The 14,505-nt window shown below is 42.3% G+C and overlaps 1 protein-coding gene and 1 long non-coding RNA gene across 2 annotated transcripts in view; one reads left to right on the plus strand and one right to left on the minus strand.

Annotated features, from left to right (window-relative positions):
- iars2 (isoleucyl-tRNA synthetase 2, mitochondrial) overlaps window positions 1-12,090 on the minus strand; it is a 22,310-nt gene extending 10,220 nt beyond the window's left edge. The window contains exons 1-22 of the mRNA XM_046062508.1: window positions 11,286-12,090; window positions 10,841-10,963; window positions 10,481-10,634; window positions 10,249-10,397; window positions 10,118-10,167; window positions 9,890-9,999; window positions 9,697-9,787; window positions 8,666-8,781; window positions 8,415-8,584; window positions 8,132-8,222; window positions 7,879-8,030; window positions 7,506-7,666; window positions 7,226-7,328; window positions 6,273-6,366; window positions 4,920-5,028; window positions 4,146-4,248; window positions 2,452-2,574; window positions 2,234-2,365; window positions 2,024-2,130; window positions 1,723-1,868; window positions 1,430-1,620; window positions 759-903 (exon numbers count right to left, since the gene is read on the minus strand). Of these exons, the coding sequence (XP_045918464.1) occupies window positions 759-903; window positions 1,430-1,620; window positions 1,723-1,868; window positions 2,024-2,130; window positions 2,234-2,365; window positions 2,452-2,574; window positions 4,146-4,248; window positions 4,920-5,028; window positions 6,273-6,366; window positions 7,226-7,328; window positions 7,506-7,666; window positions 7,879-8,030; window positions 8,132-8,222; window positions 8,415-8,584; window positions 8,666-8,781; window positions 9,697-9,787; window positions 9,890-9,999; window positions 10,118-10,167; window positions 10,249-10,397; window positions 10,481-10,634; window positions 10,841-10,963; window positions 11,286-11,552 (2,887 nt within the window). The 5' untranslated portion in view covers window positions 11,553-12,090. The remainder of the gene's footprint in view (window positions 1-758; window positions 904-1,429; window positions 1,621-1,722; window positions 1,869-2,023; window positions 2,131-2,233; window positions 2,366-2,451; window positions 2,575-4,145; window positions 4,249-4,919; window positions 5,029-6,272; window positions 6,367-7,225; window positions 7,329-7,505; window positions 7,667-7,878; window positions 8,031-8,131; window positions 8,223-8,414; window positions 8,585-8,665; window positions 8,782-9,696; window positions 9,788-9,889; window positions 10,000-10,117; window positions 10,168-10,248; window positions 10,398-10,480; window positions 10,635-10,840; window positions 10,964-11,285) is intronic.
- Window positions 11,291-13,414, plus strand: LOC123978898. The gene is made up of 2 exons (XR_006827076.1): window positions 11,291-12,432; window positions 12,930-13,414. It is a non-coding gene; the product is annotated as an uncharacterized LOC123978898 (long non-coding RNA).
- The last annotated feature ends 1,091 nt before the right edge of the window (window positions 13,415-14,505 follow it).

Here is a 14,505-nt window from a genome sequence, read left to right on the forward strand (position 1 = left end):
AGTGGGCACCACTGCGATACTGTAGGCACTGTCCTCACGGATAACGCCACCTGACAGGACAGAAACACACATACTGAGCTTACTGGAAGTCATCGATTGTTTGAGTTGTTTCACTGCACACATTTTGATCTGTTATCTGCTATCATGAAGCTGGTTATCACCAGGCTCAGTTAACTCCAAATCCAACAACATATTCAGAACAATGACTGGAGTGCCTGCAGGGTAATCAGGTTACTGCAGTAGCAAACAGAGATATTCAGAGAGAGGAAATATAATTATATAATGTAATAATGACCAAAATGGAAAAAGCTGTTATTAGGAATAATATCAAAGTATTGAAAATTAGGCTATAAATAAATGTAGGATTTATGACATAGGGCTTTTTAGATATTTGGTATTTTCAACATGCTTAGTAACATTTTGGTGCTTTTTTATGTTGTGATGAACAATATGTTATGACTACAAATTACTATTATGAACACATAAAACTGTTGCAGCTACTCATGCTGCCAAAGCAGAAAAATACAGATAGTGGGAAAGAAGGCTGAGTTAAGTCCAAAGATAACCCATAAATCTTGCTTCTTGATACATGCTCCGTGTGTGTCTGATAGCATGGACAGTGGCTCGGTTCGGCAGAATGTGTTTGACAGGTAGAGATGTCTGCTGTGAGAAAGTGTCGCAAACTCTAGCATTTCCCCAATCCTGGTTGATTAACATTTGCATAGTTATATCGATAGCTTAGTGCCGACGTTCCTCACCCTCCAGGTTGATGAGGAAGGTGCCGTGGCTCAGCAGGGCATCTGGAGGCAGGTCGCGGGGTAGCTCACTGGTCAGGCTGACCTGAGATACCATCATCAGCTCAGCCAGCTGAGAGGAGGTGGAGGTGGCTTCCTCCTGGAGAGACTGGAAGTGAAGCGGAGGAGGGTATGCTTATTTATTTATACATTTAACATTGCATAAAGTCATTCAGTTGTGATTAATACTTCAAACATGGGTGTAGCATATTTTCTACTTATTAGCTAATAATTACAGTATTGATAATATTTTAAATGTGTTGTTACATTGCCAGTGTTATGTTATACCTCTTGTAAGTGATCATTAATGTCTTTTACACACATTGCAGACATTTAGTTGTATTACATTTTATCACATAGTACATATAATATGCATTTTTATATAATTGCATGTGTGTATTATTGTAGCACCCTGGAATTGATGATGTTTTTTTCTATATCCGTTTGTAAAAGGAGTTGAACTGGAAACACAATCACTCTACTTATATTTGGTCATTTAAAGGCTCCATTGCTTCACCGTTTGCAAATATGCAGTCATTTCCAGTGTCTCTTGTGGACTCTTTTGAATTTACTTGGACCACATCTTGCAGCTTCCTACTAATACAATTAATTACTATTAATAGCGTTTCATTTACCTCCATGAGTTCAAACAGCAAACCGGGTTCAATGGCAATGGTGAGGTCGTACTGAGCTGCATTTTTGCCTGGAATGGAAGAGAGGAAGGAATCCCGGATGGCGCACGCCCCCTCAACTGCCTCCTCCAATCCCGGTCGGCGCCACACAGAGCTGCTTTTGATCCAGCCGCTCTTGAATAATGTCTCCCCTTCTGCAGAAACAGTTCAAGTTTATGAACACTCTTGTTGGCAAGCAAACACAAATTATAAGAAGTAACTTCAACGGTCTCAACACGATGTCAGCAGACACTTACTGTCATGTCCTGGTGCGTGAAGATAGACCTCTTCAGCTAGATGTGGCAGAATGGGAGCTATGGATCTGGTCATTCCATCCAGAATTTCCTCTAAAACGGTCTGACATGATCTTCTGCCCACCGAGTCCTCTGAGTCACAGTACAACCTGATCGAAAGAGGCAGGAAAAAGGAATAATGGAGGGAGAGACAACGAAGGACAGAGGGATGTGAGAGTCAGGCAAAGTAAAGCCATTGGCAGAACACAAGCACAGCTAAACCAAGGATGCTAAGTGTGGTTTTCATGTGGTGGAAAGTCTTTACCTGTCTTTGATAATGCTGAAGTAAAAGCTGGAGAGGTCTCTGGTGATGAAGGCTTGGAGAACACGGATGACCCTGCCGGCGTCAAACTCACTGTATGCGTCTGTCACCTGAAAATACAGACACACACACACACACACACACACACACACACTCATTTCAGTCAGCAGCGGACACTGGACTGAGATGAAAATTTTATCCACCTTAACACACCTTGATGCTGTACTCGCGGAGCAGGTGCAACATGTACTGATCAATGTAGTACATCTCTTTTGGGTCAACGGCCTGCACACGTGGGTCAAAGCCCTGCAGGTTGCCGAGCAGGAACTTCAGAGTATTCCTCAGCTGGGAGAGAAATGAGCGTGAAAGCAGTAAGGGTCATTCATAGAAAATAACCAGTGACGTGTACCGTGTCCTCACTGCACTGGTACCTTGCTGATGCTGTCTCTGGCTGAGTTGAGTACAGTGGGTCCGATCTGGACCTCAGAGAAGATGTTGGACTCTGCGACCCACCAACGCAGCACATCCGCCCCGTAGGCCGGCATACTGGGGTCCTGAAAGGATGAGAGACATGATAAAAAGTGTGTGGGAGAGACAAAAATTTGTCAGTAATAAGCACTGACTGTGTAAAACATGGACGTAGCGTCCGTGGTGTTACTGTAGCAAAGGGTGAGAGCAGTCACCCTCTTTGGCGTTGTGGTCAATGTTGCATGTTTAGTACCCGGGTTTGAATCCGGGTAGGGTGACTGCTTTCGCCCTTCGCCCCCTTCGCTACAGTCTCCCATAGGTTTCTCGATGTGGGCGGCACACGGTGGATCTGGGCTTTGCTATCTTGGCAGTGCCTGCCTCTGGCTAATCTGAAAATATGCGATGAGGTGGAGCTGAGGTAAACTAAATGAAACCTGGTTGCTGAACCATCTAGTGGCTGGCCACCTGAGAGTGCGGCAATCTGTCACTCAAAGCAGCCACATCCTTTATTTAGCTTAACTTTAAGCCTTAATGTAATTTAAACAGAACCTTAACCTTCAGAGATTGACTCGCTTTTGGAGAAAGTGGACATTGGACTGCAGTTTTTGGCACTTGGCATTTTTCAGCTCCGGAGGTTGCTGCTTGCTACTAAGACAATGATTAATGAATTAAATGAGGTTAAAGTGACCATTGTTTAAAATTGCAATAGTTGAAAGCTTCAAGAGCAAATGGAGTGCACCCTCAATAAATATACAATTTTTGAGGGTGCATGCATTTTAGTCCATTTGTCAAGGTTTTGAAATATCAGCTGAGATATTGATCTAGTTTTTCAAATGTTTTATACAAAATAAAGGATATTCTATTTAACTCCATTTATTAGGGTGTGGTTAAAGTCTCAGCAGCAGATATATGAAAACTTGGCAAACAGATCAGAACCGTCCGTTTGGCTTCACACCACTAAGGGTCAGTAGTAGGGCTGCACAATATATCGTTTGTGTCAAGAAGTCAAGAAAGTCAAATTAACTCAACCATGTGAACTTTTTCGCTGCTTGATACAAAAGGAAAGCTAGCACGGTTCTCATTTTCCATGACTAATCTACAAGTCTGTGCGATTTAACATAATATACTCCGATTTAAAGTTTGTTGCTAGTGAGTGACAAACAGGCTCTGCATGCACAATGAACCGCCAATAACAATGTTACTCTTAATCAGTTCATCAAACAACTCAAGCAGGCTCCGCCCCCGTTAGCTGTCGACAACAACTTAAAAATAAGTGAGGAACAGGCAAAAAAAAAAAAAAAAATACTGAAACAGTGGATTTGGCTGCAAAAAGAAAAGAAACTTTTGTAAACCACCCAGAAGGCTGTTGTATAGCTGCTCTTTTTTATTAACATTTGTTGAAAATATGTTTACTGCACTAAAGCTCAAGAAAGGATAGTTTGGTCTCATCTGGTTAAAATCCCTGTATTTTTTCATATCGCAATATATATCGCAGAAAAGAAAAATATATCGCGCAGCCCTAGTCAGGAGGAAAAAAAACCTGTGATTTGGTAAAACTGACGACATAAATCACTTTAATAAAATCACAGGACAGTTTGTTTTACCAGAGGCCAATAATTTGTTGGGGGACTTTTCACCGTCTCGCCCCTGACCTTACCTTCCCTCCATTAATGACTACATCAGGATCCACAACATTGCCCAGGGACTTGGACATCTTCTCTCCTTTCTCACTGACAGCAAAGCCATGGACCAACAGAGACCTACACACACAAACACACATCAGTGTCTCATATCAGAAAGTGGAGAATATTGCTGTGATTGAAACTTTAGAATATATAACTATTCTAGTGGTTTAGTATATATCTGTCAGCACAAAAACAACATTTGTTTTAATTGGTATTTGTATGTATTGTTTGAGGATGTTGCATAATTGTTGCTTAAAAGAGCACTATGCCAATTTTACACATGAACACAGCTGTTGAGGAGTACTGCTTCAGTTCAGTCTGAACAAATAGCCCTGATCATGTCATTGGATCATGTCATTGGGCTTGAGACATCAAATATTTCCCAGAAGGCACACATTGAATGAAAAGGTGTGGGGTTTGAAAGAAGTGGGCATTTAGGAGGCAAGGGGAGTCTATCTGGAAAGACACTCTCAAGTTGCATTATGGGAAATATAACATCAAGACATTTGAGCTTGACCAATGCTAGAGACCAAATTCAATTTAGTCCATTCTTTTAAAAACCTGTCTCTTGTGACTCCCCCCAACTTTATGAGTCAAGGAACTACCATCTTTAAGTGTAACTTTTGTGTTATTATCAACAATTAAGTAGTCTTGTGTGCCTTTTAAATAAGCTGTTAACCTAAAACTATTCATTTTCAGTCACTTTAGACTTTGTGCATACCACAGTGAGTGATTGGGAAACTCACTTGTAAGGTGCCTTGTTCCTAACGGCAACGCTGGTCAGCAGTGAGGACTGAAACCAGCCTCCAATCTGGTCCTTTCCTTCAACATATGCATCTGCTCTGGAGTCTGTCTCTGGGTGAGGAGTAGAGAAGAAAGCGAAAGAAAGTCTGTTGTACACTAACAAAAATGAAGTTAACAAAAAGATGGTAAGTATATGTCTCAGAGGACAGAAAAGGAAGAAAGACCAGCCAGCGTTACTTGTAAAATTACAACCACGCATCATGTGAGCAATGAATACACTTACAGGTAACCATTGTCCTACACATGTAATATGTTTTATACTTTCTGTGAATATAATCCAATTAATCTTGTTTCCATCCTGTTTAGACGCCTTATTTTGAATCCCGGACGTTGTCACGTGTGTTTCCTCGCGCTAAATTCATCAAATCCGACGCGGTTTGATAAATAATGTTGGATGTGGTTCTCATATGGCGTAACATGAAGACTTCACAGCCTCTCTTCAGGTAGGACTCTCATCCTGCAGCACTTGTCTTTGTAAAGAGACAAACTGACAGGATAAAGTTGCTAACCTGCCTGTCTTTGACTTGAATTGACTTTTTAAGGCTACTTTACAAACTTGTTGGAGCAGTTTCTCCTTTTATAATACCTTCACATGTTGCCTATTAACAATTGAAATTATCCCCCACACTTGTATGATGTATAGTTTAAAAACGACTCAGTTAAGGTGGACATCTCTGGTGCTTTATTTACAATAAAAAATCCTCTACTGATTTTATTGTCGTCATTCTACTAATGTTGATTTGCAGACTCCTAGCAAGGTGACCCTGGTATGCCGAGAGCACACTGCCTTATAATCCGGGTTTGTGCTCAGCAAACTACTGCTTCTGCTTACAATACACTTTGCAAAGCAACCGAATTAGTGGACTACGTAAGGCAGGTGTAAGCAGCTTTCTCTACAATAAAACTAATGAAAGGAGACTTCATTAAAGGCATTTTGAAAGCTGACAGTTACTGAAGTGAATTAACCGCTGCCACTCTGACAACAACCCTGATGAGTCAGTGAAGAGAGACAGAAGTTTAAAGGAGCAACATTATCACAGGAATGTTCAATCTCATATGAAAGCAGTCACTTTCTGGTAAAAGCATATCACGTTTATAGAAGTCTGAGGCAGTAAGAGGAGAAGTATCAGCAGCTGTGGACAACAGTTTTAAACAATCACATCCTCTCATCTGACCAGGATCTACCAGTATTAATAAATGGAAGTAAAACTTATATAGTGTTAGGGTTCATCTGTATTTCACATGTGCTGATGTGATCTGCGTAACAGGACATATTGAAGACTTTTCAGGTCTACCTTCTAGCACAGCGGCCCATGATGCGCCACTGTCAAACCAGATGTCTAGGACGTCTTCTCCACGAACGTAGTCAGTCGCTGGCCCTGCTTTACTCTGATAGAGACACACACAGGGACGTGGTCGTGAACAAGAAGTGATTAATCAGTTGGAACAAAACTGACAACTGATGATTACATTGCTAATCATGTTTAAAGCAGGAGCAGGAGAACTGTAACTCAAACTACTCTGATAATCCCACTGTACACTACTCTGCAGACAAAGTTAAAGCAGTAGTTTATCAGTACATTGAGCGACAAGAGAGTAAAAACTCTGCAGTGCTGCAGACTTGGGAGATAATTGTTTGTCTGTAACTAGGTAAATCTTTTCACATTACTAGTAGTCATTCAATTCATTGTTAATATGAAATCTGCTGATTGATGCGGCTTCATCAAGAAAACATTTATAAAATTCGATTTAAACATTTAACTGCTTTTTCAAAGTGAATATTTGCTGCTTCCTGTGTTTCATACTGTTTAAATCATACAGGCATGTGTTTATTTAAGTGTTGATAAAAGGAAATTCTAAGCTCTGGCTAAACTTGCAATTGCCATTTTATTGTGGAATTTGACATTTTGTGGGATAACCAATCAGTAAGCATTCAAATTCACAAAATGTTTCACAATGAAAGACTGACGCAAATATTACAATTTTTAAATACATTTAAAAGCTGATTTTTCTTTTCAAAATGTCAAAAAATCCATTACAGTTCTACGTAATTAGGGTCTACTCTTGCAAAGTTTAATTCGCCTCTGAATTAGCATTAATAATTAGAATATTTATCATATTAGTACAAGGGTTACACAGCCCACACTCCTCCCCATGGTCAAAAAAATCTGATGCATTACTGAGGCAGGTTCAAACCCACAAACTGGTCACTTAATCTCACCTCACAAACACATACAGTTTTACTCACCTTTTTGAGCACGGCTGGTGGCAGCAGAGCCTCAATGGGAAGCTCCCACCAACAGTCACTGCCCTTTTCTTTGAAGAGCCCTGCAATGTGGGACACTGTGTGCCTGCAGAGGCCAGAGACATGGACGATGTTCAGTATATCACTTATTTCTGTGTTTGACTATGAAAGAGACTTTGTTTGTCTGCAATATCTCTGAAAATGTGACCATGCATGTATTATCTGTGCGTATCCAAGCATGGGTACAAGCATGCAAGTGTCTGCATGTTGTGCATCAGCTTACTTGTTGATCAGAACCTCTCCAGTCTCTCTGTGGTAGAAGACTGGGATTGGGACGCCCCAGCTTCGCTGTCTAGAGATGCACCAGTATGTCCGTCTGTCCAGCATGGCCAGCAGGCTGCCTCTCGCCGACTCTGGCAAAACACGCACCTTCTGCAGTGCTTCCTGGAAAAACACACACACACACACACACACACACACACACACACACCAACAATGGATCGTTTTTCCTTGGAAACTAACTGTAAATATGAAATAACATCCTTGAAACATAAATCACAGCCCTTCCTGGAAAAGCAAAATGCATCAATGTCTGTGCACCAGGAACAGGCTGTGTCTTCTCCCAGCATATAGAAAAGGAGCTCTTCCAGCTTTACCTTGGCCTTGTCTTTAAGTGAGGCTGTGCTGATAAACCACTGTTTACTGGGCCTGATGACGACAGGCTGCTTTGTTCTCCAGTCATATGGGTAACTGTGGACACACTGCTCCTCCTTCACCAGAGCCCCACACTCCTTCAGCATGGAAATCACTAACACACACACACACACACACACGGAAAAAACAAAAGTCAACATGTGCTACGTAATGTAATTCTATTATGTTCCCTTTTCATTCATATCTATCCTGTACCTTTGTCAGTGCCTTCTGTCATCACAGACAGATTCTGTAGCTCAGGTCCAGCCAGTTCAGTGAACTTGCCGTCCTCATCCACCATACACTCCTATGGTGGAAGAAAAACATACAGTTACTTAGAGACACAATACATGTCCTGTCAAACAATGTTTTTTTTGTGGTCACCTTGGAAATATGTCTGGGGTATGTTGTGAACTATTAAAAAAAAAAAAAAAAAAAAAAAAAAAGTCTTCCATGGCACAAACAACCAGCTTTCTTGATTCCAGAAACCAGAACTTACCACAGACAGTTTAAACTGTGAAGCCACACTGTAATCGTCCATGCCGTGAGCTGGTGCTGTGTGGACCAATCCTGTTCCTTTTGCCATAGTCACATGATTGGCCGGCAATAGCGGCACTTCCTTGTCAGGAATTGTGGGATGTTTGCAGATCCCACCCTCAAGTTGAGAGCCTTGGAAGGAGGAGGACAGGGGACCTTAGCATGGCTGTGTTTGAAACTAACAAGACTGCTGTGCGTTTGTGGCAGGATTACCTGTGAAGGTGCCTACACTCTCCAGCTCCGTGCCCAGCAGTGCTGCCATGCTGGCCGTGCGCTCCGTGGCCAATAAGAGCAGCTGAGAGTTGTCTGCTCTCTTCACCACCGAGTACCTGCAAACAGGAAACAAAGCCCTTACTAAAGGCATAAACGAGCTAACGGCAGAAAAATCAGTGTTAGTGTTTACAACAGCCGATAAATGACAATTAACGAAACAGAGAGACGGATCCTTCGATCGTGTTACGAGTGTCGTCAATGGCTACTTTTCTCCACCGAGGGCACTATGCAACTCCCACAACACATTCCACCACAAACTTCGGCAATCAGCTGACATCATCGGCTGTACTTTGGTTCAAAGTACTATTTAGAAGTTTATTTTTAAACTGCATTTTCTCTCTCGTGTTATAACTATAACTACTGTTTCTGAAAAGAAGAAAAAAAAAAAAAAAAAAAAAAGAATAAATCGACCGATATATCGGAATATAAATCATTTTAACATTTGTAATCTGTATCGGTCAACAGAAATTCCATATTGGTTCACACTGGCCATTAATAAAATCTCCATGATGAGAGATTGGGTCTCCTCTGACCTCCGTATCTGAGTGATGGGGAATCCTTCTATACAAAAAAGCTAATTTGAGACAAGACAAGAAAACAAGAAGATTAAGCTGGTTCTCCACTGCATTACATGTTCAATTTTCCATTTTAAATTCTCTTTTTAAAGTCTCCCCACTATTTCTCAGCTCCTAGTAATCCTTCATACAAATGAGCCATGGGACAGAAAACCCCAGGCTGCTGGGAAATGTGGTTTAGGTTTCAGGGACATCAATAAACACCACTCACGGAAGAAAATGGCAGTAATCAGTAATTGTGTTAGAATGATTAAAAGCAGCAGAAACAAAATAATTTGGCTTGAAATTATTACTCACTACTGCATAAAATTAATCTGCAAAAATTTTGATAATAGATTGCTCGTTTAAGGATTTTTTAAAGCAAAAATTTTAAATGTAATTTTAATGACGACTTACTGGGCGTTGGGCATGTAGCAGACAGCCTGGTTGGCAGGAATGGTCCAAGGCTGGGTGGTCCACACCAATCCAGAGACACTTTCCAGACCTGCTGAGGCACACAAACCATACACCGTGTAGAGATGTCCCACCCAGAAGAGTTATATTTTAAAAAGCTCTGAATTAGCCGTATGTGCTTGGGTGTTTCTAATACCTGCTGCTGAGGCCATCTCAGGTGGCAGTGTGATTAAGGGGAATGTGGCATAGACGGCTCTGCTCACATGCTCAGGGTTGTACTCTAACTCTGCCTCTGCTAGGGCCGTTCTGTAGAGGCACAGATAGGATTCAAGCATACAGTAGCAACGGTATTATCTATTGATCTCAAATAGAATGGATTCAAATACTGATGACTCCATGCAGCAATAAACAATTAACTCAGTACCTTGATGAAGGAGACCAGAAGACTGGCTTGTAGTCGTTATAGATGAGCCCCTGAAGAACGACAAAGTGGAATATAAATGTTAGATTGTCTAGAGAAAAACTAATAAAATCAAAAGTGTTCTCATTGGCCACCTTGCTGTGCATCTCCTGGAAGACAGTCAGCTGAGCGGCCTCATAGGACCCATCATACGTGTAGTAGCACTGGTCCCAGTCAGCCATTATGCCCCAGCGCTGGAAAGCAGCCTTCTGACGAGCAATGGCCCCCTCTGCAAACTCTCGTGCTAGATAGGATAAAAACAACACATTACAGCAGCTGTAAATGTAACTGGCCTTATTGTTCATCCAGCTTTCTGTCCGTCTTTACCCTTCTGTCTGATCTGAAGCGGACTAAGGCCGCTGGTCCCCAACTCCCCCAGAGCCTTCAGCTCGATAGGCAGGCCATGGCAGTCCCAGCCTGGGATGTAGTGGACCTGCCGCCCCCTCAGCATCTCAAAACGGTTACGGATATCTTTCAGGATCTAGATCAAACAGGACACAGCAAAGTGACTGATTATTTTGGATGTTTGAGCCACCAGGAAGCTTCTAACAGAGACTAAATCCTGCAGTGCTGCAAGTGTCTGCAGAAGCCACATAATAATCAATGATTACTCAATGTTACTTGTAATAATACACCATAACAATAGGGATTAGCTGAAACATGACAAGCAGACGGTTAACTGATCACCTTATTGAGTGCATGCCCTACATGGGGGTCTCCATTGGCATAGGGGGGTCCATCATGAAGACAGAACTCCTTCTTGGCCTTCCTCTCTCTCTGCCAGGAGTATACATCTGCAAATCCACACTCCTGCAAAAGTAAGAGAGTAAAATGGCAAAAAGAAAGCATCATTAAATTAGAGCTAACGTTATCTGTAGCAGTGCTTAACCATCAAGATACTGTAACTTAACGTTAGCAGATTTGTGTTGGGCAAATGGAAGTATTATAATGAGGGGGAAATAATTGCCTCTCAAAGCACCTGATGCATGCCGAATTGAAGACGGAACCATAAATAAATGGAGACGATCTTAGGTCATGTGCTAAAATGTGTGCCCAGCTGTCAAGGAGAAGGAGGAAATTAACTTGACACATTTTTCAATGAAGGGTCGTCCACCTCTATGCTTCGTCGTACCTGTTGTATCTCGAGTTCTCGGTCCAGCAGTTTCTGTCCGGTCAGTTTCATTGGGAAGTCAGTCCGGGGAAGGAGCACCGTGTCTCGGTACAGGCCCTGAGCAGAGCCCGTCTCTGCGGGCTGAGCGCTGCCGTCCCCCGCACCGACACCCTGCCAGCGGCTGGAGCTGAAGGAGAGAGCCCGGTGGAGGAGGCCGCCTCCCCGGTGTGACCTCCGTCCCCATCTCGCTAGCGTCTGGCTCACTGCCGAAACTCGGCACAGCAGCATGGAGAGACGAGGTAGCAGTGCGGCCAAGCAACACCACGAAAGCTCAAAATTGTTGGGCTGTTTGTGAGTTTTGACAGTGTGAACTTCTCGTGTTGTTATATCGCGCCCTTCTTGCAACGCTGTGTTTCTCGGGAAGAAATTGAAGAAGGGACAACTACGGAAACCCAGCTGGGTCAATAGTAAACCAATCAGTGGCGATTTGCACGTCTTATAATGTCACTGATTCTGCAAGCCTCAGATCTTGCGACCGGGAGTTCCAAAGCTGAGAGGCCCCTAATGCAAATTTCTGCTCACACTAATTATGTAGCATACTCATAACAAACACTGCTGTCTGTTTAGATTGTTTATTATTTTGGTAGTCTATAGCCTATTATCAATTCCGACTTGACACTTGCGGAGTTGACATGTTTATTGACAATATTTAGTTTTCTCACTGCCTGCAAGTGGTCACAATGAGTAATTACAATTTAAGCCACAGTTGCAGATGTTTTCATTTGCTTATGAATAAATGTGGAGCTAATGTTCCGCTGTGATTTAAAAAGTGTTTTAAAAACATGTTGCTCTCTAGTCTTGGCAGGCTTCTGATGAACAGATGCCTTCCTCAATATGAATAAAGTAGAAAGTAGTTCATGTGCCCTAAGCGTGAAGTCAATATTTCCGCCACCTGGACGCCTTGTGCTGCAGCAGGTGCAGATGATCGGCTGATGATGTCACCTGGGGTATAAAACGCACGGCTGCTTGTCCCGTTTCATTCACTCCTTCATCACCCAGAGGACTAGAACAGAGCAACGAGCCAGCCTTTCTGCGCGCCAAGATGAATACGATGTATCTAGTTAACCTGGGCGTTCTCCTGCTGGCTGTGTGTCTCATGTCATTACAGGTTAGTTGTTTGCCTCCTGGCATAATTTTTCTTTAAATTGAATGGGATTTAAACTTAAATTAACTGGCGCTGGAAGATTATTTTCTCATTTACCTGGATAGCAGCACGAATGGCACACAGGTGGTCTTAATTTTCTATAGAAAATGTTTCAGTTTCAAACTAAAAGTGGTCTTTAAGTGATCAGATTAATGAACAACATTACAGTTAGCCTACAGGCGGACTATAAGCCAATTTAACAACGCAGGTTCAGTTGCCTATACTGAATGGATATGAGGGTTTATAATGTAACCGGAATCATTTGCATAACTTAAAACAAACGGAACCCCTTCAGTGTTTAATGATCTCTGGGGAAATGTAGCCTACAACTTTAAAGAAAATGGCTTTGAGCCCAAAGCTCACTGAAGACATGTCTCGTGGGGGGGGGGGGTTGTTGTTTTGGGTTAAACTTCTAATTAGGCCATTTTTAACCTTTAAAATGTGTTTTGTTTTTTTTGCAGGTGGCCCAGGCCAGTAACTCTACAAACACGACCACTAACGGCTGCGGTAGGACCGACGCCTGCGCCCTTCTTCTTCCGCTGGCACTTGCCGCCTCTGTCCTCTACGGCTGGTCCTAATGACCGGACTGATGGCTCCTGACACACACCGCCAATACGGCTGGACTAGCTCACAAATTTAAAAATCCTTACCCCGAAAACACACTTCTGGATTTCCTGCATCTTCTATTAAATTTGCTCCTTTCTCGTGTGAGTGTCCGGACTTAAACGCACCAACCGGGGACGCGCACTGTAGTCCGGTCTCTCTGCTGAGGCGCTCTACGGGAGATGGCGTCTACAACTGGCTTGCCCACTGAATCTGCTTATGAGACTACCAGCCATCATTGACCCTGAAGTGATTGTAAACAATTTAGAAACGTTTTGTATTCTGAAAATGTGACTTGGTGCTTTTGATCTTGAATGTGTAATAAAGCTTTAGTGACAAAATACTACTGTGTGAGATTTTCTTTGGCAGGTGCCATGAGGCTGGCTTGCATGTTGAGACAAATGCTAAAACCTAAAGCTTATCTGCCTACATTGTGGTAAAATTTGGTAACCTATAGGCTACGGATTTTAGTAGCACCTTTAGAAAGAATTGTGGCAAATAGTCAGTCTGTCAGCTATACTGCTGCAGCTGGATTATCCGGCTCTGTCAATTCTAAACTGAGTTGAGGTGAAACTGTTCTCATGTAGAACGCTAATAACCCATCTTCAGATGGCTGCTGCTTATGTTACACTTTCATTGAAAACAATGGATGATTTTAAAATCAAGGCCACAACAGTAATTTGTATAATAGGCTACCATTTCCTGAAATGCAACCCCCTTAATGTTGACTTCAAGCATCACTACAGTTAAGTAAACTAAAGAGTATCTGAATACCTTAACTGTTACAACATACCTTTTAGGAAGAGGAACCCAGGCATCCAGTGATTATGTAATATAATGCACTTTGCACCTTTTCATGTGATTCCCTTCTGCATCAACACGTGGGGATGTCTTCCCCCTCTTGTCTAACCACCTTTTAAATGTGGTACACACTCACATCAGTGTTAATTCATTTAGAAAGCCCTGGGCTTAAGCTTCTGTTCATGTTCAAAACTGTCTGCACATTCTAAATCCATCCCACATGTGTTCTGACATTTCAACAAAGCTTCAGCCTTATTACGAGAGTTGTAATTTAATGAGAGTATTGTTTGAAAATACCTGCCCTATATGCTTACTCTATTGTGAATTATGTTTCTCTGCTGATATTGAAGCTAGTAGTCCAAACTTTGACTAGACCCTGAATGACGACAGTGGTTACATTTACATTTTTTTTTGTCAAAGTTAGGGACAATGTAGTAATTGCTGGATATTGACTTGTCCCTATCTACTTCCACGCCCTTGCTCACCACACAAGGAGGATGTGAGTGCTAGATGGATAAAAATACTTGAATGAGGAATTAATAAATGAAAGGCTGGTGAGCCAGGCCTCCTTCAACCAGTGCTTTTCCATCAAAGGGCCTCTCCATCTGTGAAAGGCTGCTGGAATTCACCTGT

The sequence above is a fragment of the Micropterus dolomieu genome, linkage group LG11 (assembly GCF_021292245.1).
Source record: "Micropterus dolomieu isolate WLL.071019.BEF.003 ecotype Adirondacks linkage group LG11, ASM2129224v1, whole genome shotgun sequence".
Taxonomy (NCBI): Eukaryota; Metazoa; Chordata; class Actinopteri; order Centrarchiformes; family Centrarchidae; genus Micropterus; species Micropterus dolomieu.